The sequence below is a fragment of the Suricata suricatta genome, chromosome 9 (assembly GCF_006229205.1).
Source record: "Suricata suricatta isolate VVHF042 chromosome 9, meerkat_22Aug2017_6uvM2_HiC, whole genome shotgun sequence".
Lineage (NCBI taxonomy): Eukaryota > Metazoa > Chordata > Mammalia > Carnivora > Herpestidae > Suricata > Suricata suricatta.
The window spans coordinates 106,797,791-106,823,231 of NC_043708.1; the positions used below are offsets into that span (position 1 = coordinate 106,797,791).

General features: G+C 51.7%; 1 protein-coding gene across 12 annotated transcripts in view; it reads right to left on the reverse strand.

Annotated features, from left to right (window-relative positions):
* Window positions 1-25,441, reverse strand: part of TLE3 (TLE family member 3, transcriptional corepressor) — a 136,590-nt gene that overhangs the window by 63,994 nt on the left and 47,155 nt on the right. Inside the window, exon 20 of one of the 12 annotated variants that reach the window (XM_029951151.1) lies at window positions 3,403-3,466. The exons of the other annotated variants lie outside the window; for them this stretch is intronic. Coding sequence (XP_029807011.1) covers window positions 3,403-3,466 — 64 coding nt within the window. The remainder of the gene's footprint in view (window positions 1-3,402; window positions 3,467-25,441) is intronic. 12 annotated transcript variants of the gene reach the window in all.

Consider the following 25,441-nt stretch of genomic DNA (forward strand, 5'->3'; position numbering starts at 1 on the left):
CCCCCCCCCCCCCCCCCCCCCCCCCCCCCCCCCCCCCCCCCCCCCCCCCCCCCCCCCCCCCCCCCCCCCCCCCCCCCCCCCCCCCCCCCCCCCCCGCCCCCTCCAGCCCCCTCCAGCCCCCTCCAGCCCCCTCCAGCCCCCTCCAGGCCCTCCAGGCCCTCCAGTCCGGGTTCACAGCCTCTGCAGGGGAAAGTCATTTCCCTCTGAAAACCACATCTGTGGAAAAGGGAGCAGACGGCCTCGCAGGCTCTGCCTTTCATCTAGAAAGCAGGCCAACCTCCATGTGTAGGGAGAGGAGGGCGGACCAAGAGGCCGAGCTGCTAGGCCAAGGCCAAGGTGCACCAGCTCCACAGGGGAACTTCTGATTCTGCCGAGCTCCACACCTGACCTCAGGGTTTGCTCGGACTCTCGCCTCCCCTCACCTCTGACACCCTCTTCTTAGGCCTAACCACCTCTCTAGGCCTGCGGCTTTTTGTTTTGCTTTCTGTTGTTATTTTTCTTTGTTCTTCTCTGTCTCTGTCTCTCTGTCTCCCCCCACCCCCTCACCCCCGTCCCGTGCTTCTCTGCCATGCTCTCTGTGTTTTGCTTTCTCTCTCTCCATCTCCCTCCCTCTCTCCCCTCTCCTGCTCTCTTTCAGGTCCTTGTCCTGCTCTGTGTTTGTCTGTGTCCAGCCTGCCCTCATCCCAGTGCTCTGCCTGACGGATACTGGAATTCTGAGGGGTAGGCAGGCCTTCCATGGACGTCAGCCTGTGGGGAGCTGGCTCCTCAGGCTTTAATCTGGGGGTGATCTGACTTTGGCTTCTTTGACCTCTTCTGCCTTTGATCTTTATCTTTCTTTGAAACCCTGAGTTATTGGGAATCTACTGCTTTCAGATGTTCTCATGCTTTCCGGCAGCCAAGGCAGCCCTGGGCAGGGGGTTGTGGCTGAGTGATCCCCGGGAAATCACAAGGACAAAGACCTTCCAAGAGCTTGGATGGCAGCTGACGCGGGCACCAGACTAAGGGACACCTCCTCCTGAGTTCTGCAATCAGACACACACAGGAAGGTCACGTGGGGTGCGACAGGGTGGGACAAGGGGACAGCATGGGTCCAGGGGACAGGCTTCCTTGAGCTCTAACCCCAGCTCTGCTATTGCTGGACTGGCTATAACTCTAAGGTTTCTGCTTTCTCTTCTGGAACTTTCATATTCTCCTCTCTTGGGGATAATACTTGGGGTTTGAGAATTTTGTGCACTAATATATTTTAAATGCCCAGGGGATTACTTGGTGCACAGCAAGTGCTCAGAAATATTCACTTCCTTGGGGCACCTGGGTGGCTCAGTCAGTTGAGCATTTGACTTCAGGTCAGGTCACTATCTCATGGTCCATGGGTTCGAGCCCCGCATCAGGCTCTGTGCGGACAGCTAGCTCAGAGCCTGGAGCCTGCTTCAGATTCTGTGTCTCCCTCTGTCTCTGCTCCTCCCCTGCTCACACTGTCTCTCTCTCTCTCTCTAAAATAAATAAGAACATTAGAAGAAAAAAAAAAAGAAATATTCACTTCCTCTACCTGCCTCTTCCCACACCTTTTTCCATTAACTGCCCAGCTCACTGGAGCCACGGGACACCCCCACAGGGCACATCACAATGACAGAGGCCCGCTCATTACCCTGTTGAATAGATGTGCCCCATGTGGCCCGGCCACCTTTACTGACACACAGCTGTCGTCCCCACCCCCTGCCCCCCTGCATGGTGACCACAGGACTGGACTCACCATGTGCCCACTCCTCTCGAGTCTCCAGGTTTATTCACAGAGGCATCCGGCGGGGGCAGGACAAGCCGAATATAAATAACAAATGCAACCCCCCCAACCACCAATAATAATAATGCAATCAATCCTATGCTGCCTTAGAGTCAGCAAAGTCTTCTCCCAGACAAAGGTTTGCTTCTCTTGAACCCGGTCCCTGAGGGAAGGAAGTCACGGATGAGAGCCCAGGCCTGCGCGGGTGACCTCAGCAGGTCAGGGCCAGAGCCGGGGCAAACCCTGGTCTTCCTACGCCCAGACAGCCGCTGGGTGCGCAGTAGAAGCGGTGAGGCGCCGCTCTTGCAGCCTGGGAATCTGTGTATCAGTAAGCTCTGGGGGTTCCGGTAGAGGAGGTGGCCCCCAGCCAGAGAAACCTCCCTCCCCAGCATCCGCACAGAAGGCAGTGAGCCTTGCTCGTCTCTCTCCCCAGAATGGCCGGGAAGGGGCTGGGAGGGTGCTTCATTCACGGTCATTCACCCTGCCCCTTCCTAGGGGCAATTTAGGGGTAAGCCAGGCCTGGAAATGTGGGTGCTGTATCTGATGCTGGGTGCCCCTCCCCCCGTAATTCACCCTGTGAGGGGTTCCTCGCTGAGGAATCGAAGCGAGGGTCGCCGGTTCTCAACCTCGGATGCACACTGGCGGCTCTAGAAAACACGATGGACTGTGGAGGCTGTGCAGCCATGCTTCTGGGGTGTGGCCTGGCCATCTGGTGTGTTTTAAAGCCCCCCCCCCCACTCCTCCCAAGAGGACTAGATCTGCAGTCGGGTTTGAGAACCGCTGAACTGGGTCACTGAGGTCAGTGCTGCGATGTCAGAGTCTGTGACCGAGTGGTGTAGAGCGAATGTGACACAAGATGCCACCCGCAGGTCCACAGGCGCATGTGGGTCAGTGTGTGTCTGTATGTGTGAGTGTGAGTCGTGTGTGTGTGTGTACGTATGCGTGTCAGTGTATCTTGTGTGTGCACGCGTGGGGGTCGGGGAGAAAGACCAGGAGGGCTGATTAGAAGGGATAATATACTTGCCCTCCCTTTGCAGGTAGGACCCAGAGAGGGTACATGTCTTGTTCGGGTCACAGGGCCACAAGGCCCCCCAAACCACCCGTAGAACCCAACACCCCAGGGAACTGGAAATGGTTTGTCTCCCCAGGTTTTTGGCCGCAGCGGAGGTTTGCTTCATGCGGTGAAATGCGGGGTCCGGCCCAGTTCAGCCTGTTTGGACGACGTGAGAAGGCGGGCGCTCCTTTCTGAGAACCGTGGGCCCTCTGAAGCCGCTCCCCAAACAGTGAGCCCCGTTTCCCGCCGCCCAGGCCAGCCAGGACGGCTCCTTCGCTCCGGGGTCCTCTCAGGGTGGGCTCCTCGTGGAGGAGCAGCCCCCTCTCCTTCACTTTTTTTAAATTAAAAAAGGTTTTTTTTATGTCTTTATTTTATTTTGAGCGACAGAGACAGAGAGTGAGTGGGGGAGGGACAGAGAGAGGCGGAGGCCCAGCATCTGAAGCAGGCTCCAGGCTCTGAGCTGTCAGCACAGAGCCCGACATGGGGCTTGAACTCACAAACTACGAGACTGTGACTTGAGCCGAAGTCAAACGCTCAACTGACTGAGCCACGAGGCGCCCCGCCCCCTTACCTTCCAAGTGACTCTGTGTCGTTTTGGGTCCGAGGTTTGGATCTAGAGCTTGCCTCATGGTTGCCTGCAGAGAGACCCCCCAGGAACAGAAAGTGGTGTGGGTGGGGGCCTGGGGTCTGCCCCTTACTGCCACGTGATTCGGCCCACAGCCAAGCCCTGGTTTCCTCCTCTGTGACGGGGCGTGCAAGCCCTGCCCGGCCTCCTACCCAGGGCAGCTGGAGGCAGAGACCGGATGCAGGTGAGAGCCCTCCGCAGACTACGGGTGGCATCTCCACACAGGCCTGAGATCATTCCCGGTGTGATCTCAGGAAGGCCCCAACCACCCTCTGCTCCCAGATGTCTTCTCTGCTCGCTTACCACACGCCTGCTGCCCCCACCATTAGGTTTAGCCTTCTGGGTTACTCAGAAGGTTCTAGCTGACTTGTGGCCACAGTTACTGCCAGGAGGGGACACAGGGAAGGTGATGCACCTGCAGGCCCCCTCCATGCCGCTGTGACCTGCAGTCCGCTGAGGGGCAGGCAGTGGCACAAGCCAGGAGGGTGTTGGCTCCCGCTGGAGGATGGATCTAGAAACCTCCGGAGCAAAGGCCAAGGGATGAGGCAGGTGGCTGCCCCAAGGCTTCGTGGGCAGCAGGGGTGCGGGTGCTGGTTTGAGGGCCCTGGGGGCCTGGGAGGGACTCACGGGGGAAGGGGCCTTGGGGCCAACAGGACTCCAGTGAGTTCCTGGCCAGCTTGACCTCCTCCAGCTCTGCCCAAGGGGGAGGACCCAGGGCCTGCAACCTGACAGATCAGGGCTTCAATGAACATTCGTGGGCACATTTCTGATCCTCTCTGAACCTCGCGCTGCCATTTGTAAAGTGGGGATCGAGGGGGCGCCTGGGAGCACAGTCATTTAGAGTCCGACTTCGGCTCAGATCATTATCTCTTGGTTCTTGAGTTTGAGCCCCATGTCGGGCTCCGTGCGGATAGTTCAGAACTTGGATCGTGTTTTGGATTCTGTGTCCCCCTCTCTCTCTGCCCCCCAAAACTCACTTTCTCTCTCTCTCTCAAAAATAAATAAACATTTAAAATAAAATAAAATAAAATGGATATAAAGAACAATTCCCTTTTGGAATCCTTTAATGGTTACAATAATATATGTAGAAACAGATCAGCTCTTATTATTTACAATTGGCTCGAGGCCGTAGAAGGGGAGACTATCTATGTTTCCCCCACATTTGGATGCTCACACCCCCGCTTGCTGTACTATCCCCCTCCCGACTGGAGTAGGGCACAGAGGAAAGGACACAGGATCAGAGTCTGGGACCTACATTCTAATTCGGCCTTTGCACTTACGGCCCCAAGGCCCTGGGACAAGCCCCTCACCACTCAGAGCCTCACCTATGATGGAAGGGTAGTGGCGGGAGGGGTGGTAATCGTCACTAACTCATCGAGCTGCCGCGAGAGTATCATTAACAGCATGCCAATAATCACTCCCGTGTGCCTGGCACTTAGCAGCGCTGGCCATTGCCAAAGGCTTTGTGGCCATTATTTCCAGGGATCCCCCTCTACAGCCTAATAATTATCCCTGCTTCTAGAGATGAGACGCTGAGGCTCAGAGAGGTTAAGCAAAACACCCAAAGGCCACACAGCTTGCAAGCAGCAAAGCTCAAATTTGAACGCAGGCAGCCACCCCTTCACCCCTTTCCTGGGCACAGTACACATCCAGAGTGGAAAGCGCCCTGAGGCACACCGGGTTTGCTGCCCCCGTTTGCTGCCAAGGAATCCCCACTCCACCTTCACCTGCATCAAAACTTCCCAGCCGAGGCCCTGTCCCCGGCAGGCCTCCACCAGCCGCATGGGATCCAATGGAGCCCGGATGCAGCTCCTTCCACAGGCTCTTTGCTGCCAAAGCTGTGTTCTCTGTGTTCTTTGTTGTTATCATTCATTTATTTTGAGGGATGGAGAGAGGGAGAGAGAGAATCCTAAGCAGGCTCCGGCTGTCAGTGCAGAGCCCAACATGGGGCTTGAACCCACGAACCATGAGATCATGACATCTGAGTAGAACTCATGAGTCAGACACTTAACCACCCAGGAGCCCCTGTACTCCGTGTTCCTGGTGGGGTCAGGGTCTTTGATGCTGGAATGGGGTGGGGTCGTTAGAAACTCCTGAGAGTTTCTGCTTTTCTAAAAGCATCTGGAGATGACACTTTGTGGCCTAGGGTCTGCGGAAACGTGGCCAGTACTTCCTCCTTCTCCCAAGACCTGGCTCTGTGTCCTGCTGTGGCTGCATCCCTTCCATGCCCAGGTCCGGAGGGCAGGGCCAGCCTGGGTTGACACACACTGCCGGTTGCCTGACATTCAGTCAGATTTGTGTTCAGATATCACCATGGCCAGCCCAAGAGATGGAATGTGATTAGTCTACATCAGTCATGGGGACCCTTTCGTTCTCTGCCCCGGATCAGCTGGACAGTGGCCAAATGACCCAGCTCCAACCCACATGAGCAGAAGGGAAAATTTCCCTTCTTGAGTAAAAAGATGTGTGAAAAACAGCCCTCTCTCTCTCCTCCACCTGGCTTCCTGCTGCTGCTGCTCATGGGTGAAGATATGATGCCTGGAGTCACAGCAACTATTTTGTGTCCATGAGACAGCATCAGCTGAGAATGGCAGAGCCCTGGGGATAGAGAAATTCTGGACCTTCGCGGATGCTGTCGAGCTGCTGCACCTTCCTTGGAACCAAACATCCTGTCCAGTAACACATGGATGTGCCTGTAATGCTATGATCTGGTGTTTTGTTACATGCAGCAGGGATCATTACAACTGACAAAAGGGATGATAATAATAATATTAGGATGGACTTTACGAAGTATATGTTCTGACTTCTGTTTTATATGTAAGGAAGCTGAGGTTTAGAAAGAACACTAAGGGGGCGTGCCTGGGCGGCTCAGTCGATTAAGCGTCCAACTTCAGCTCAGGTCATGATCTTGCGGATCGTGGATTTGAGCCTTACATCGGGCTCTGTGCTGACAGCGTGGAACCTACTTGGATTTTCTCTCTCCTCTTCTCTCTATGCCTCCCCCCCAACTTGTGCTTTCTCTCTCTCAAAATAAAGAAATAAATGTAAAAAAAAAAAAGGAAGGATACTGAATTAGCACACTGTGTAGGCCCATCCCTAGGAAGCAGAAGGAAAAAAATTTACACCCAGGTCCACCTGACTCCCACATCTGTGCATCAAGCCTCACGCGGCCCTGCCCCAGGGAGAGCTGGGTTCTTCTGGAAAGACATCAGAGGGAAAAAGGGTTTCTACTCCCGTCTTAGATCTGTCTCTCAATTACCCCGTTTCCAAATGTTCAGTGAGCACCCGTGTTGAAATGGGTCCCGTCAGACGGATGATGTGTTCTGGAACTGAAAACCAGAGCCGACAGGATCAGGCCTGTGCGGGATGAAGCTGGTCCTGTCTTTCACAGTCGTGCGCTGTCGTTAGGGGTCCTGGACGGTCGCCCGGGGAGCAGCTCGGAGGGTCACTGGAAGGAACGCATCTTCTGCTCCCTCCGCTCTGGGTCCTTCAAGGCAGGTTCGAGGGTCCCTTCCTCCGGGAAGCCTGCTCTGATTGTCCCGAGCAAACCCGGGCCCCCAAACCACAGGCTCTCCCACTTGTCATCAGGGACGCTCTTTTTAAAGCTATTTACGTGCACGTGTACCCCTCCATCCAAACAGAGTGTGAGCGCCTGGAGGGCCAGACCGTGTCTCGGATGGACATTTCCCCGCTGTGCCCAGCACTGCTCTGAGGACCAAGCAGGAGCTGAGGAGACGCTTGCTGGTTGGGCGCGACATCATTCAGCCAACACGCGCGATGTAAGAGTGGCTGGCCTTCGTTGGGCCGCTCCCTCAGGGCCACACACGGACACAGTGCTCAGTACATGTCCTCCAAAGGGAGATGCTCCCGCCAAAATACGGGGTAGTCGTCATGAGGCAAAGGGAGAAGCCCAGACTTCCAGTGAACCACAGGAAGAACCCAGAACATCAGTCATGCCAGGAGGAGCTGGGACTTGACCTAACCTGGAAGTGGGGAGCCCCACATGAACAAAGGCACAGAGGTGGCCCCAAGAGTGAGGGTGTAAGGGGCTGTAGGGGCCGCCTTCAGACAGCCACCAGGCACCACGGAAATAGCATCTGTTTTCCCAGCTCTGGCCAGGTGACTCCACCTCGACCCAGACCTATGGGAACATTCTAGAAGCTAATGATGGATGCCATTTCCTTCTGGCCTTATTCTTCCCTGGAACGTAATGGCTTATGCTCCCAGAGCTTGGGGTTTAGAATTCCTCTAGGAAGCCTAGAAATCCACAGCTTCTGGGGGCCGCCCTTAAGCGGCCCCTCTCCGTGGGTATTTTTAGTCACATTTAATTTGGCAGCACGGAGCACTTTTGATTTCACATGATTAGTTAGAGCTTGTGTGTACGTGCACTGTTTTCCTTCTTCCCGCCCGCCTGTCTCCCCCAAGGGGACTGGGTGTTGTTTTGACTTTTATGTGCTACAATAAAAACTTTCATTGTAGCAAAATGTTTGCTCGTCAAAATTAGCTTGGTTAATTCCAAAGAATTGTTTCATCTTGGCTCTGGCAGGCACCGGGGATCTTTTTTACAAGACGAGTTGGCCACCAGCCAGCTATCTCCGGGACAATCCCTCTGTAGTGTTCTTCCCCCTGGAATTTACCTTTAAATTTTTTTTAATGTTTTATTTATTTTTGAGAGAGAGAGAGAGAGAGAGAGACAGCGTGAGCAGGGGAGGGTCAGAGAGAGAGGGAGACACAGAATTTGAAGACAAGTTCCAGGCTCTGAGCTGTCAGCACAGAGCCCAGTGCAGGGCTCGAACCATGAACAGTGAGATCATGACCTGGGCTGATGTTAGATGCCTAACTGACTGAGCCACCCAGGTGCCCTTGGAATTTAAAGAGGAAAGACTAGCCTCTGCTTTCCAAGGGTGCCTTGGAATGCACGTCCGGGTTCACAGGCTCTGCCAGGATGGGCATGGCCAGGCCAGGAGTGGTGGTGGGGGGTGGTTGGTGGCATCGATTTTAGAATTGCAGACAGGAAAGAAAGCCTGGCACAGAGGCAGACACGGGCACAGCCCAGGCGTGCAAGGGCACATGCGGGCACATGCACACACAGAGAGGCACATACCTACACCTTCGAAGGCAAGTGCTCCCTCGGACATACTAGACCCAAGCCTGTACCCAGAGATGCCACGCTGCCGGGCACACATCAACCCCTACACACAGACACACAGACCCACTGGGCACGGGCCCCGCCGACAAGCCAGCTGGCCCAGGGGCACAAAGGAGGACAGGGATGCAGAGGCGCAGACGATGCCACGCAGCCTGGTCCCAACAAGGATTGCGTGGGCAGCCCTGCTCACACACCTGTGGCCGTCAGGGGGCTGGCCTGGCTGCCGAGACCTGTCTGCATCAGCAAGGGAGGTGGTTGGTGCTCCCTCCACACCATGTCCACTATCCTGGGGGGCAGGCTCAAATGCCCTCCTGGCACTGGGCAAGACCCACCCCTCCATCCCCGGTGCTCTGGAGCCCTGAATCTGGCCCTGCACCTCTCCCATTCCAGCCTCTCTCCTCCCTGAACTGAGATCTGTTAGCTAAGGGGGAGGAGGAAGCCCATGGATGCTGGTGAGGCCAGCAGGCCATCATTAGGTGGGAGTCGCTCAAACGATCAGGGGAGACCCATGTGGCAGTGAGAGGGGCGGGTGTGCAGCTTGAGTTGGCGTCAGGGAGAGGAGGAGGGGAGGGGGTGGCATGGAGGCGGTTCCCCGAAGGACGCTCTGTCCATGCACTGATTTGCTTTGACCCTGGGACGGATCCTCAGAGCTGGCTTCAAACCATCTGGGCTCCTCGGTGACACTGCCGCTCCTCCCCTCCCTTTCCAAGCAGCCCTTTCCTCCATTATCCTCGCTCTGCACTGAGTGGGTTTACAGCCAGACTATCCTGGGAAAGAGCCAACATTAACAGTCTCTGAATGTCCGCCGTGCGCCTGGCATTTCAAACACTCCAGCCCCACGAACCCAAGCATGCGAGGTCAATATCTTTATCCCCGCTTCGCAGATAGTAAAGGTAACGATCGAAGAGTTGTTCTCTCTCTCCCACATCTGATAGAGGGCCGCGAGGCCCAGAACACTTCAGAAACTTCCCTGAGGCCACCGGCCTTGGCGAGCCGGCCAATCTGTCTACGAGCTGAGTCACAAAGGGCACCCAGAGGGGCCAGCTCCCAGCTGCTGAGAGAATCCCTGATAACATTGCTCTTGTGTTCTCTGCGCCTGCCTGTGAACCTCCTCCCGACCCCAAACCCTCCTCAACACATTCTCTCCTTGGAGGAAAAGGCCCAGCCAACATCTTACTGCGGAACTTGGCCTTGGAGCCAGGAATTCATTTGGTCAATTGTTATCAACTGGCCACTGTGTTTCAGGCCTCCAGGGCTGCAGCAGAGAGGCGGGCAGAGCTCCCGCCCCTCCGGTGCCCAAGCCAGATGACACGGAACTCACAGCGGTGCCCAGCAGCAACGAGGGTAAGGAGAAAGACATGCAGAGCCGGAGGGGGGGGTGATGGGAGGCGGGCGGAGGGCGGCCCTCATGCAGGGAGGGCTGGAAGGGACCACGGCTGCAGGGACAGGGGGGCTGTGTGCCGTGAGCCCAGCAGGTGTCCAGGTAGGAGGAGTCCAAGTCCAGCCGCCCGAGGTGAACTGAACGGAAGCCGGAGGCAAAGTCAGGCTTGGTGGCTTTAGGGGGCAAGTGTGGCAGAGCTGAGTGAGCAACAAGGCCGGGTCTCCTGAGTTTCACCCTTCATCTGTAACCCCCCGGGGCCACTGGGCAGGAGGCTGCCGGCGCCCTGCGAGAGACAGGCCACTCTTCAGCGGCTGCCGCTCTCTTCCATCTAGAATTTCTGCAGCCACAACTTTTGGTTCCCTGACTTAGAAACAGCTCTCCTTCCCCACCCCCACTAGGGAGGGAACTTGCAGAAGATGCCAGAAAACGCTTCCTACACTGCTGTGTGCCAGCCAAGGCTGAGGTCCCAGACAGGAGCCCAGCTCCAGGGCCCAGCCAGGTCCAGGGCAAGAACAAGACCTGGGACAGAGTCCTGTGACTTCCCCTGCCCTGCTGTGTGGCCTCAAGTATGTCGCTTATCCTCTCTGGGCCCCAGGTTCCTCCAGTGTCAATGGAGAGACGTCCCTGCACGGAGCTGCAAGGGTCCAATGAGCAACAGAAGTACAAGAACCTCGTAATCTGTAAGGATTCCGTGTAGCTGAAAGCTTTTTTCACACACAAAAAAAACCCCACCAAAAACCGTTCTAAGTCCTTTCCATCCTTTAGCGACTCAATCCTCACAAAAACTCTATGAGGTGAGTACTCTTAAAACAAAGGAAGAAACTGAGGCACAGAGAGGCTAATAAGCATGTTTCCCAAGGTCTCCCAGGCGATCGCTGGGAAACTTCGGTTTGAACCCAGACTGTCTGGTGTGGCGTCTGTGCTCATAACCATTCTTCTCTGGTGCCCAGATGTGGTGTGTCTGAGTCTCCAGGAGTCCCGTGGCTCCGGGGGCCACATGGTCTTCCCCATGAGAGGGAGAAGTCCGTCCCTTCAGCTCAAAGGCCCTGCTGGTGGGATCCCGATGGACAGGTCCAGCACTGAGCCACGGACATATCGAGGGAGGCTACCAACCCATAGGGAACAGTGTGGCCATGAGTGAGCACACACATGGGTGTATTTGCAGATGTGAGGCTCAGCTCACAGTAGGAGCCCTAACGTGGGTCAAGGATTGGGGCCTGTATGGTTTCCAGAGGATAAGGGCTGTGTGTGTCATGCTCAAACCCTGGTGCTTATCACAGTGCACCTCCCTGGATGGCCCTGGGAGAGCTACTTAACCTCTCTGTGCTTCAGAGTCCTCTGTGAAATGGAGCCAGGGCGGGAGATGTAGCAGGATCTGACGAGATGGTGAAAGAGCCCAATATGCGATCCGGTGTCCCTCGTGCCCACAGAGCATCCAGACACACAAAGACTGGCACCCGGGGTCCCCCTGGCTCACCAGCCACCAGGAGACAGGACTCGTGATCCCAGAAACCAGAACCATCATCAAAGGAGAAGGTCAACGGCACCGGAAAACCTGAAACCTGGGGAATGTTGTTTACCGAGAGCACTTCACGAAAGTCATCATTGTTTTCTCAGAGAAGCTGTTCCCAAAAGGGCACTTGAAATACTGTCCCAAGAAATCCTCTGAGAACAATCACTGTGACTTGCTTGGAGGGCTGTTAGACAAGGCGACTCACAAACCTCGCTCCATCGAGATTCAGAGAGGCGAAGGCGGATCAAGGCCAAGGACAGGGCCAACTCCTCCCAGAGAGCTCGGCTTTGACACGCAGGGCTCAAGGCACTGAGCTCCTCTTTGTGAATGGATTTTAATACGCTGGTGTAGAAAAGTACCCTACTTTGTCACAAAAGAAAGAAACAGCACCGAAAGAAGCATGATGCTTACGATACACTAAATCTCAATAGATGTCAGCTATAATGTGATAGTAATTATCATCTATGTGGTAGAAGATTATTGGTTTTTAACATTTTTTTAAAGTTTATTTATTTATTTTCAGAGCGGGCGGGCAGAGAGAGTGGGAGAGAGGGAAAATCTTAAGCAGGCTCCAAGCAGTCAGTACAGAGCCCAACGCGGGTCTCGAACTCACGAGCCAAGAGATCATGACCTGAGCCAAAATCAGGAGTCAGACTCTTAACCAATGGAGCCACCAGGGGCCACTATTATAAGTATTATTTAATTATGAATATACAAATACAAATAATACTTATGTATAAGAATATGATCATACAATATAAATAAATGACGCTACCCGGAAGAATGGAGGAAGCTATCGGGTGATCCCCGAATTGGTCATTTTGAACGCAAGGACAGGGCGTCCGAGGGGAAATGTGGCAGGGGAAGACTTGCCAAAGTTATGTGGGAAGTCGGGGAAGGAGCCGGGGCAGGGTCGTGTCCATCACACTCTAGCCCTGTCCCCACACTGCCCCAGGAGCCACGGCTGTACCCCATCCTGGCCATGCTGTCTCTGGGGAGGGAGTGATTCTGGCAATCACACTAGCCAGCGCTCTGCCCTCACTCACTGCGTCAGCTCCCCTGAGAGCAGGGCAGACAGGGGCCACATCAGCTGCCTGCCCACCATGCTGGGAGGGACCCTGAGGCCAAGGGAACTAGCAGATCATCCCCAGGGACGGCTCCCTTCACCCTCCTGCTACCCATGGGGGCAGCGACTTACCTAAGGCCTCCGAGTCAGAAGGGGCAGCGGCCTATCGGGCCAAATGAATTGGGGACAGTCTCTGGTCCCATCCCCCCACAAAAGGGGGCTGGTGGGGGTGCTGCTTTCCCTAAGGAGGCCTGGCCCCAGCACTCACATCCCCTGGGTAAGCACTGTTACCTTAAAACAAGAAAGAATTAAAATCCTGAGGCCAGTTTTGCTTTTCTCTTGGGCATCAGGGCAGCTGGGGAAAGTGTAAGATATAGGGGTGTTTTAAAATCGATTTTATTTAGGTCCTTAGCAGGGGGCCAGCAGACTCAGACAGGACCGGGGACTGGGTTTGAAACAGGACGGCCCACTTCCTGGCCCCTTGAGCTTGGGAGACCCCGTAAGCTCTCTGGGCCTCAGTTGCCCCCTCTGTACAATGGGGTAATGGGTGCTACTCCTGTAGAGGTGAGATGAAGCTTCCAAAGGACAGACTCCAAAGCACAGTGATGGCTGGTGGGCAGCAGCTGCTGGGGTTTTGCCTGGTGAAAGGTCTGCCAGAATATTGGCCAAAATGTGAGTGGGGGTGGGCGTGGGGTGGTTATCAGGGAGGGGCAGGATTGCTGCCACTCTGATCCCTGTTCTTTCCCTTTTCTTCTTGCTTATCTGCCTTTTCCAAATATTCCACAAAACCCTGAATTCATTGTCTTTTGAAAATGGTGACGAAGCAAGAAGCACAGTCTCCCAGGAGCTGCCCCCCACCCCTGCAGGGGCCTGGGGCGCGGCGGGGGGGGCGACACCCCCTCCCCCAGCAGCGAGGACCCCCCACCCCAGCAGGGTGGGCCCCGTGCTGCTGCTTGCTCTGCTCATGCCTGGCTCAGACAATGCGCACACACAATCATTCATTATAACTCAATTACAGTGATTAAAGCTGGTGGCATGCAGAGGCAGGGGGGAGTGTTGCCAACAAAATTTACACTCCGTGTCATCAGCGAGAGATAACAGCAGCTGACGCGGCCGCTCACTGCCCCTGCCATCTGCTCGACGCGTGGCCGCCCAGGGCCGAGGGCCCAGTGCGCAATCTGCGACAGCGCGCCACTGCAGGGCCATGACCCAGGATGCCCAGGCTAGGAGCGCTGTGAGGGGGGTGGGGGGCACGCCTCTGCCCTCCCTGCTGTTGGAAACCCCACATCTATCTGGAAGGGGCAGGGGGACGCAGTGCCCGCAGTTCTGGAGGTGTCTGGGTTTTGCCCCGGTGTCCCAGATGAGAAACTGAGGCATGGATGTGGGAAGGTTCCCACACAGTAAGCCTGGCAGATGGGAGGGGCCAGACTGAGGACTGAGACGGCGGGGGGGGGGGGGGGAAGGGGGGCCAGAATTAGTGGAGGACCATGACAGGAGAGCCATGGGGGCACTCGGCCCAGGACAGTGCTGCTGGGGAGGTGGGACGGGCAGGAGATGACCAGCTCTGGGTGAGGTGACCAAGAGGGACTGGAAGGAAGGGGGAGACAGAAGGGCTGCAGTCTGTGCCACCATGAGGCAGAGGGGTGGTAAGGACAGAGCCTTTTGAGGGGCAGCAGGGACCCCAGCCATCCCAGAACACCACGCCCCAGCTCTGTCAACCAGAGGAAACAGGACACCTGTGTCCTGGACCAGCGCGTGGGCCACACGTGTCAGTCCCCGATCCGGAGGTCTCCCTTCTGAGCCCCTGTTGACTGGCGGTGGGGTGAGGGGATGAGAGGTGTATGGAAGATTGGTCTCTCTTCCCCTGGTTGTTCCTCACTCTCTCATCCTGCACATTTTTTCAGTGGTAACCACCACTGAGGCCACAGTCACTTGCTCCCTGGGGTCCCCTCCCCAAGGCCCTGTCCAGGGCTGCCACTAGAGCTCATTTCCGGATGCTCAAATCCCACCAGAACTGTCCTTGATAAACCTCCAGTGGCTCCTTGGCTTCCCCAAGTCACTTCTTGACCCCTCAGGGGCTCTCTCTTGGGTCCTGTCACATGCACCCCAGGGCCTTTGCACCTGCTAGTCCACAGATGTACTGTCCTTCCTCCTTTGGCCTTCCTCATCTCATGTGTCCTACAGAGCCCAGCTGAAACATCTCCTCCTCCAGGAAGCCATCCTGACCTCAGGCCACGCGGCCACCCCTCCTCTGGGCCCCCATGCCCCATGCTAGTGCCCTTGGAGCACTGGCCATGGAATATTGGGGTCCTCTGGGGACAGGCCCATTCTCCACTTTCAACCCTGGCGGCAACTTGGCGGCAAGGGTTGGGCCCTCTTCCTCTCAGAAATCTTGGGGCTGACTTGGACAGATGCTGAGTGTGGATGGTGGATGCGTGGCCCGGGCATCAGCTGGTAAATGGCTGCTTCGTGACTGGCTCCAGAGAGCGCGGAGCCCAGCCCGTGGGCGGGAGGTAAGGCCAGAAATCGGGGTCCTCAGAGTGAAGAGCAAGGAAGGGAAGGTGAAGAGACAAGCTGCACCCCCAGCCAAGGCCTTTCCTATGTCCACTGGGGGGTCCCTCCCTGAGTCCAGGCATGACTGGCCCCGTCCCCACTCCCCAGCTGTGGCTCCCAGCCGGGGCAGATGTGGCAGGGCTGGTGGCCCGGGGTAGGCCTTGGAGCTGCTGACCACTAGGGCCAGGGAGAGGGCAGAGGGCTTTCTGCCTTCTGTCCCTTGCACATCATGTATCAAGATGCCTATAGGGTGGCCTCTACCCGACCCCAGGACACTTGCGGACACAGTACAAGGGCGTGCTCTGTCCTAGAGGCAATGTCCCTGGAATTCCCCCGAGAAGAACCAAAAGAAGAAGCTGAGGAGAGGTGTTGGGGGCCAGAGACCCGGTGGGGGAGTCTGCCCTGCAAAAGGCACTCAAGTCCAAAATCTGAGTTTTGTTTCGATCCTGACTCAGGGCTGTGGACTCATCCAGCCAACAGAGCTAAGGACACAGGGAGCCCAAGGTTGATGGCAGTCCTGCCTCCACGGAACTTGGGTCACAAGTCTTTCATGCTGGCGAGGCCTCAGTTTCCCCGTTTGCATTGGCTGTATTACGAAAACTGTGGTTTCCCAAAGGTGAGGTGCAGAGGATTTTTTTTTTCAAGTAAGATGAAGAGTTATTAAAAATCAGGGACTCACAGCAGGAAAGTTGTTCTTTTTCCTATTTTCCATCAAACGCTCTGATTAGATCCGGAAGAAAGTTTCATTTCGGAGCTGAATGGTCCTCACACTGCTCAAATACTGCCTGGTGTCCCCCTGCTCACTTTTTTCTAAACAAAGAGGGAGTTAGGAAGACGTGAGACCCAGCTAGCGAGGTCTGCTCTCATCGCCTGAACTGGCATGGAAATTTTTTTAAGTGCTTACTTATTCTTAAGAGGGGCGGGGAGGGGCAGAGAGAGAGGGAGGGAGAGAGAGAATCCCAAGCAGACTCCGTGCTTTGAGTGAGGAGCCCAACTCAGGGCTTGAACCCATGAACCATGAGATCATGACCTGAGCCGAAATCGAGAGTCGGATGTTTAACCGACTGAGTGCCCCTTGTATGGAGATATTCTTTTTAAAGCTGGGTGATACCTGCTTAGGATAATGATATAGAATTTCCTTTTAAAATACTTACATTTAGGCTGGAAACGTGAATTTATTCAAAGAGGAACTACGAATTAACTCAACAGGCCGGTGGGTTTTAATAAACCAACGCACATATCCCTTGAGGATAATTTACAAATAAGTGAATTTCTCTGAGTTGTGGCCTGAGGGACCACTGCATTTCAAGGGTAGCGCTGTTCCTATTTGGGGACAGGACTGAGACCTGGCAGCTGTGACTCCTGGAACTGAGCCAGCAGGGCCAGGGCAGCGGGTCCCACCCTGATGAAAAGGTGATCGTGAGTCAACTGGTAGAGTCTTAGGTAACATGGACGCTTGGGGCTTCCCAGGGATTACAAAGGGTGTCCCCAAACAAGCCTGAATGCAAATGACTTTCACTGACAAGCAAGATGATCTACGTCATGTGCAGGCACACAGCGGTGGAGGGCAGTTTCCGATCAGTGCTCCCCACCGAGGGGCAGCCTCTCTGTGTTCTGAAAGGTGACACGGGTGCTTGGGCTTCCCACCTCCTCCCTTCCTCTCTCACTCTCAGTGCCTGTTCTCTTGCACACCCTCAGGGGAGACGCTAGAAGTTTCTCCAAGAAGTAGCCTTCAGCCCCAGCATAAAGGATTTGCAAAATCTTCAGCCATCCAAGAGCAAACTAGCTCAGCACTACAGGGAGGCAGGCAACTCAGGGACTAGTGAGTTTAAAATGGCTTTCCTGGGGTGCCTGGGGGCCTCAGTTGGTTGAGCGTCTGACTTTGGCTCAGGTCATGATCTCACGGTTCGTGGGTTCGAGCCCCACATCAGGCTCTGTGCTGACAGCTCAGAGCTTGGAGCCTACTTCAGATTCTGTGTCTCCCTCTCTCTCTGCTCCTCCCGCATTTATGCTCTGTCTCTCAAAAATAAACATTAAAAAGATTAGAAAAAATAAAATGCCTTTCCTTCTCTCAAATCTACAACTCCGGTGCATCCTTAAACACCCAGGACAAACAAGATTTCTGCAAGGGCTTCATGGGCACCTGTCTTACTTTCTTTTTTAATGTTTATTTATTTTTGAGATAGAGAGAAAGAGAACATGCGAGCTGGGGAGGGCCAGAGACAGAGGGTCCGAAGCAGGCTCTGAACTGTCAACACAGAGTCTAAGGTGGGGCTCGAACTCATGAACTGTGAGATCATGACCTGAGCCAAAGTCAGACGGTTAACCCACTGAGACAAACAGGCGCGTCAGATACCTCTCTTTCTGACGCTTATAAAAGTTGCCAGTTCCTCCCTTTCCACAATACCCACAACAGGCTCTCCAGGCCACTATTTATTAATAACATTGTTTTATAGTTGTTCTACTCATTTGAGTTTGTTTTCCCTACTTGAGTGCATTGCCTGAGGACGCAGACCATTTATCTCTAATATCCCTTGTCCATAACCTTCAACACTGGGAATGCTCTGTTTCTATTGAATTAATGGATGGGTGAATAGTCTTGGCTCAAATTTCAGATTCCATTCGCTCTACTCTTCTATTTAAGGAGAGGAAAGTGTTCATTGAAAGCATCAGTTGGGCAATCTGTAACTGTTTATTAAGCACCTAGCATGTGACAGTTACTCTGTTAGGAGCCAGAAACACAGAATGAATCAGACTTGATCTCTGCCCTCAGGAAGTTCACAGTCAGGTTGGAGAATGAAGCAAGCAGCAAACGGGTAACAACAAGAGAAGGTCTGGAACTTCGTTGTCACTTAAAGGTAATTAAGTGACAGGATTGCATCAACTTTGTAAGAAAATTCCTATAGAAGATCAACGAGGTCAGGGCGCCTGGGTGGCTCAGTCGGTTGAGCGTCTGACTGTGGGTTCGAGCCCTGTGTCGGGCTCTGTGCTGACAGCTCAGAGCCTGGAGTCTGTCTTCAAATTTTGTGTCTCCTTCTCTCTCTCTGATCCTCCCCCATTCATGCTCTGTTTCTCTGTCTCAATAATAAATAAACATCAAAAAAATTAAAGAAGAAGAAGAAGGAGGAGGAGGAGGAGAAGGAGGAGGAGGAAGAAGGAGAAGATGATCAATGAGGTTAAGTAAAAACCTGGAACCCTGAATTTAAGTTAGACGTATCAGAGAGCGCCTGGGCGGCTCCGTGGGTTAAGGGTCCAACTCTTGGTTTCAGCTCAGGTCATGATCTCATGGTTTTTGAGACTGAGCCCTGAGCTGGGCTCTGCACAGACAGTGAGGAGCCTGCTTGGGATTCCCTCTCTCTCTCTCTCTCTCTCTCTCTCTCTCTCTCTCTCTCTCTCTCTCTCCCCCCCCCCGCCCTGCCCCTCCCTGACTCACTCATGTGGTCGAGCACACACTCTCTCTCTCAAAATAAATAAACTTTAAAAAAAGTATCAGTAAGTTTCATGATGTAGTTCATCTTTAACAAATGTAAACACAGACACAGACACCACACACACACACACACACACACACACACACACACACACACACACACTTCTTAGTTCTGTGATGGAAGGGATCTAAAAACAATGAATGACCAATCCATTAGCACCGAGCCCCCAGCCCCACTTTCGACTAAAAGGAACTCCTTAGAGAAATGGCCGACTCCAGATCTAGGACACAAAATGTACACAATGAATCAGGAACGTGGTCTTATATCAGGTCTTAATGGAGTTATCAACACTACCAAAGTCATGTCCAAAAGACTTAGGAGACATCTTTAAGGGGTTTTCAAAGACAGGATGATTTAAGAAACAGTAAGGATAACTCACCGAAGCATATCAAGTATGTTTAAATCTAAAGCTTATAATGATATTTTTAAAAAAGAAAATCTCATTGGTCAGCTGTCGAGGGTCCTAATTTACTATTTTAAAAACTGGCGAATAAAGCAAACGAATCAAACATTTATCCTGCATTTAAAGTATACTTCCGGATAATCACTTGGTTGATGAGGGGCAGTTCTCCTTATACTAGCATTTAAGCCAAAAGAGGAAGGAGTGACAGAATTAAAATACCACCATTTTGTAGCCCCTAATGAATGCACGAATCTAAACAATGATCATCAGTGGTGGCTAGCGTACAGAAGGAGAAACATCTAGATGGGATGTGCTGCCTAATAGATCAACGAAGTGTTCTTGACCCCCCAAAAATCAAGCCTTGGGTTAATCAAGCTCCAAAATCTAACAATTTAGCAATCAGCAAAATTCAGACTGTGAGAAGCTCTGAGGACAAGTAATTTTGTTTTTAAATGTGTGTGTGTGTGTGTGTGTGTGTGTGTGAGAGAGAGAGAGAGAGAGAGAGAATGAGACAAAAAAGAGAAACCTAAAAGACATATCAATTATAGTTGCCTTGAATGGATCTTATTTGGATTCTAGTTCAAATAAACAATTTTTTTCAAATAAACAATTTTTTTAAAAAAAATTATGAAACCCTTGAGGAAATTTGAGTACAGATTGGGTGTTTGATGACATTGGAAATTATTAGTCATTTTTTAGGTGGGTTGTAGAAATAGTTATGTTTTTAAAGTAGATCTTACCTCATGGAGATATTTAAATAGCTACTAATTAAAGGAGGAGATCTGCATGGTACCCCACTGGTGGCGGTGGCCGGGCAGAAATGGGTACCATACGGTGAAACAAGACTAACCCTAAGCTGTTCACTGTGGAATCTTGACAATGGTGGGCACATGGAGATTCACTGTACTCCTTTATTTGGCATGTTTCATCATGAAAAGCCAAACTAATTTAACTCCTGTTGTCTCTGCATGAGATAGTTACCCTTGCACCCCTGCAAAATCACTAGACTTGCAAACATCCAGGCGGGAGAGGAACCAAGGATCGCTTAGCCAGCCTTCGGGCATCGGTCCTGTATAGATGAGAAGACTGAGGTCTGGAGAGGCCCAGTGACATGGCTAAGATGACCCAGTGAGCCTGGGGCTTTGCTCCTGCACCACTGGGCGTGTGCGCCCCCACCCCGGCCCTGGCCCCTCAACACACCCAGTGCAAGGTGGTTGCTTTGTTATTTTTTAATTTTTTTTTACATTTATTTATTTCTGAGAGACAGAAAGAGACAGATCATGAGCAGGGGAGAGGCGGAGAGAGAGGGACACACAGAATCGGAAGCAGGCTCTAGGCTCTGAGCTGCTAGCACAGAGCCTGATGCGGGGCTCAAACCCACGAACCGTGAGATCATGACCCGAGCCGAGGTCGGACGCTCAACTGACTGAGCCACCCAGGCGCTCCAGGTGGTTTCTTTTCAGGTGCCGAGTCTTCAGGCTATTTGATCCTTAATGATGAAGTATTTAATTATTTATTTTCCATGATTGAGTTTTATTGAAATATTGATCTTTCATTATGAAATACTCTGAACATGTAGAACAAATCAGAAAGTAGGAGGACACTACTAAAGTTGCCATGCAGACTTTTAAAATGTGAACATTTGGCATTTGCTTCAGATTTCTTTAAAGGTAATAAAATGCAACAGGTGGCACTGACCCCCTCATTTCCCTCCCGTCCTGCGCCACAGGTAACCACCGTGCTGGTGGCATGGGGTATGCTTTCCTCTCATGTGTGTATATTTTGATTTGTACACTCAAATTTAGAATGGTATTATATTTATATTTGCCATGAGGAGCATCGTGTCATATATTTCCTCCTGTAACTTACTCTTTTCACACAACATTGTGCTTCTGAGATCTATCCAAGTTGATACATAAAGATCGAGCTCATGTATTTTAATGCTCACATACAATTTCCTTATAGGAAAAGGCATAGATTTTTTTTTCTTTAGCCATCCCTCCCCTAATAATGAACGGGTTACTTTCAGTTATTCCTGCTACTTCAAGTAACGGGGAAAAACAAATCTCCAAACACATCTCTTTGTGGACTTGCTTCAGAGTTTCCCTAGAGTGTCTACCTGGAAGTCGAATTACCAGGTCGTCGGGGTGACTTTGCTCGGCGAAGTGGGGGACCCGACTCTGCTCCCACAAGCGGTGTTTGACGATGGCAGTCATTCCTCATCCTGGTGAAAGCTTCGTGCCATGAAACTCCAAGACCTGCCCATCCATTGGGAATGGATTGTTCTGTTCCTCTTCGCTTTTTTAATTTGCCTTCTCCATGATAGCCAGTGAGATGGGCCATTTTCACATATTCGCTGGCCATTCATGGTTCTTTTCCTGCAAGTCACCGGTTTCTGTCCCTCTACCCATTTCTCTGTGTTGTCTGCTCCAATGACTTGCAAGAATTCATTATGTATTCCAGGTACCACTTCTTTGCCAGTTATATATACTTTATGGCATCTCTTGCTACACAGGTGTTTAAAGCTTTAATGTAATCAAGTCAAATTTTTTTGAGTTTATTTATTTAGAAACAGAGCATGTAGGGTAGGGGAGAGAAAGAGAGACAGAGACAGAGAGAGAGAGACAGAGAGAATCTCAAGCAGGCTCCATGCTGTCAATGTAGAGCCCAATGTGAGGCTCAAACCCAAGAACCATGAACTCACAACCTGAGCCAAAGTCAAGAGCCAGACGCTCAACAGACTAAGCCACCCAGGCATGCCATGTTGATCTTTTTTTTTCTTCATCATGGCCTTTGCTTTCTGTGTCCTGTTCAATAATCCTTTCCCTCCTCACCCTCCTTCCCTCTATTTTGTTCTACATGTTTAAAGACATTAACCCACTAGAATTTATCTTGGCATAGTGTGTGAGGTAGAGATCCATCTTCCCTTCGTAAAAACGGTCTGTTCCTAGAACTATTTGCTGAATGCTTTTCTCCGTTGATACCTGATGCCACATGGGTCATCCTTGGATCATTATGTATATGAGGGTCCATATATGGACTTTATTCTGGTCCATTGGTGACTGTAGCTTTACTCTAAGTCTTTATATCTGGAGGATAAGATCTCCATCCCTATTCCTCTCCGAATTTACACTTGTTATTTTTGGTCCTTTATTCTCCAGAAATATTTTAGTGTCTGTGTATCAAACTCTATAGAAAATATTCTAACTGGATTTTGTTTCACACTGTATTACAAGTTTCTGGGGAAGATAGCATTTGAAATAAAATTGGATTTTCTCACCCATGAATGTGGTACAACTTAGGATCCACATAGATCTTTTCAAAATGATTTCCTTCAGTAAAACTTTATATTTTTCTCCATCAGGGTCTCGTGTGGCTTTACTTAGACCTATTCATGGGTAGTTTTTGTTGCTACTGGAAATGCGGGTTTTTTTATATTACATTTTTCTAATTGGTCCTGCTTATGAATATGAATGGCATTGACTAATGAATGTTGATTTTGGATCCAGCAACTTGACTAAACTCTGTTATTTGTTTGAATTGTTTGTACATTTTCTAATGGACATAGCCATGTTATCTGCAAATAATTACAACTTAGTTTGTTTCATTGCAATCATTGTACCTTATTTTTTATTTTGTCTTATTGCATTGGCTAGAATCTCCAGAACTACGTTGAATAGCAGTAGTAATAATGATTATTCTTTTTTTGTTTGTTTTGGGGGTTTTTTTTTTGGCTGGCTTTAAACCAATGCTCCTTAAACTTAACCACTATCTATTATTGGGCCACGGGTCTGGTTTAACTATTCACTAGTTCAGTACTTTAGGAAGTCATGAATGGGGACTGAATTTTGTAAAATGCCTTCTCTCTCCTTTGATTGGTAAGACTAAGTCTTCCAGGTGTGTCAAAAGTAATCCATGCTCTTCAACAGTTAGTTGTAGGGTTCTGTGTCTCGAGCATGCAAACTGCTGTTCAAATCTTCAACATGTTAAGTTGCTCTTGGCTTAATCTACCAGTGTCTGTAACTGGGGTGTCAAAATCTCCTGTTCTTCCTTGTAATTTTGTCAACTTATGCTCTATGTAGTTTTGGGGTATTGGTCTGAACTTGGGAGTTCAAATTTATGACATTAATGTATTTCTCCCTCTCCTTTCCTCCCTCCCTCCCTTCCTAAGCTTGTAAAATTTAGTTTCATCTTATCCAACAGGTCTGTGTCCACATGGTTAAAGGGAATCTTTACTAGCCTGCTGTTTCAATTGCCAGAATTCTACACCTGCTTTTTTCAACCCAAGTGACCAAAATGCTCACACAGGACAACTACAATACCAAGGAGAGACAAGGTCCCAGACCCACCTGACTTTCATCTGGCCTCTGCAGTCCAGGAGGGCCCAAGAGCCCACTTTTCAACCATCAGCCTTGCCCTGTCTCATCTGCTTGGGAAAGAGCTGAGTCAGTGTCAGGGTGAGCACACCGTGGAGTTTCCTGGGCACTGACTCAGTGCTCTAATGGATGTGAGGAAGGCCTGAGCTGGGCAGGGGTGGAGTTGGGAGGGGGCTTCTCTTCCTTTCCTTTTCCCCCTATGCTCTTCACTTTGAGATCACGGATCTCCTCCTCTGCCCGTGGGTCTGTTCTTTCCCATTTCTGGCTGAGAAACATCTGTAAGGACAAGCATTATGTCTTATTGATTTCATCTTTGCACTCCGGCACTTAGAACTATGCCTGGCATATTAGATTCGCACTATGTAAATGGTGGTTGGATGGATGGGTGGATGTAAGGATGGTTTGACAGATGGGTGGATGGATGATGGATCGATGAGTCAGTGGGGGATCAATGGGTGGACTTAGGGAGTTCTAGGTGCTCAAGGCAGCAGGCTGGTTCCCATGACTTTTCTTGGCCATCTTTTTTGGGCAATTTTTTTTTCCTCACCGGTACTGTGGAAGGGGTAGGGGCCCTCATCCTCTGGGTTCTAATCCTCTAAACATCCTGCAATCCCCAAGAGTATGCTAAGGTTTTAGGGGGTCGGGAGATGTGATTTCTAATCCAGCTCAGGCTGTGTGACCGACGGTAAATCTCTTGCGTTTCTGGGCCTTAATTGTCCCATTTATAAAATCAACAGTGCGGTATAGATACCTCTTCAAATAAAAAGCGTCCAATTTTAGTGTAACGTTTAAAAATGCTTCATGGGTACTGGAATAGAGCACAATAAAACGGTGCATAACCGTGCAAATTTTTAATCAGGTTTGCTTGCTATACTTTACATTAAAAATAATGTTCCTTTCTCAAGTACTGTGTTCTTAAAAAAAAGATACACTCCGTCATCATGAAATATTTGATGGCCACTTTCTAATATTTAGGAGTCTTGCTAAGGATCTTTCCAGCTACAGTATCCAGAGGTCTGTATCTCTGTACCTTCTCCTGGACACTAACTGCCTGTACTGGGGTTGAGCAGCTTAAGGATAGGGAATGGGGGTGGGCAGTGGCCCAGAGGGAGGCCAAAAGGGGTGAAGGTCATGATCTCCCAGTTCATGGGTTTGAGCCCCGTGTCGGGCTCTGTGCCAACAGCTGGGAGCCTAGTTTGCTTCGGATCCTGTGTCTCCCTCTCTCTATGCCCCTCACCCCCTCAAAAAAAGCCCCCATAAAATGCAGATACAGCTGCTGCTGGCTTGAGATTCTGGGTTTCCAACAAGCCTGGTGGAAAGTGGAGGGGAGTGACGGTGAGGCAGCATGCAGTGTGACAGTCGGCGTGGAGAGGCTTGGAGAGCTGGTAGAAGGGACAGTGGTGGTGACCGCAGGCAGGAGTGAAGGCGCTAGCAGCTGGAACCCAGGGATGTGTCACTACCACTGCTTACACACGAGGCGCTGTATTGTCCCCCGCCCCTGCGGGACACTGCGAGTGTCCCGGGCTGAGACGAAACCTTGGTCACCTCTCCATCCTAAACTGTGCCCAGGACCTCTGGGTAGGACACTCTTTCAGAGGCTGCTCCCCCTTCTCAGAAACGGTAGTAACGACCTCTGCCAGGGTGAGACAGGAGGTGAGCATTCCCCAGGCACCTCCGGGGCACATGCAGAATCTTCTGGCCAGAGCCCACCAGCCCTTGGCTTCAATGCATAAACCTGGACAGACGAAGTGGGTGAGCTCTTACTAAAGTCCATGCAGCCTGTAGAGACAGGCCGGTTAGCCCAAATCCCAGAGAACATCCGGCTCCAGCCGGACCTCCCCTCCGTGTATGGGTCCGGCTGTCCTTCCTAGGCTAATAAAGATGGTGCTTTTTTTCTCATTCTAACCCCTTGTTAAAAATGTTAAGCTATTCCTCCTTTTTTTGTGTACAATGACAGCGGGCAATTGTGATTTATTTGGGACCACTGCGATGGGGCGACTGTGACCAAGTAAGGAGCTGGAAACCACGTTAGTCGGGGGTTAGAAGGAAGTCC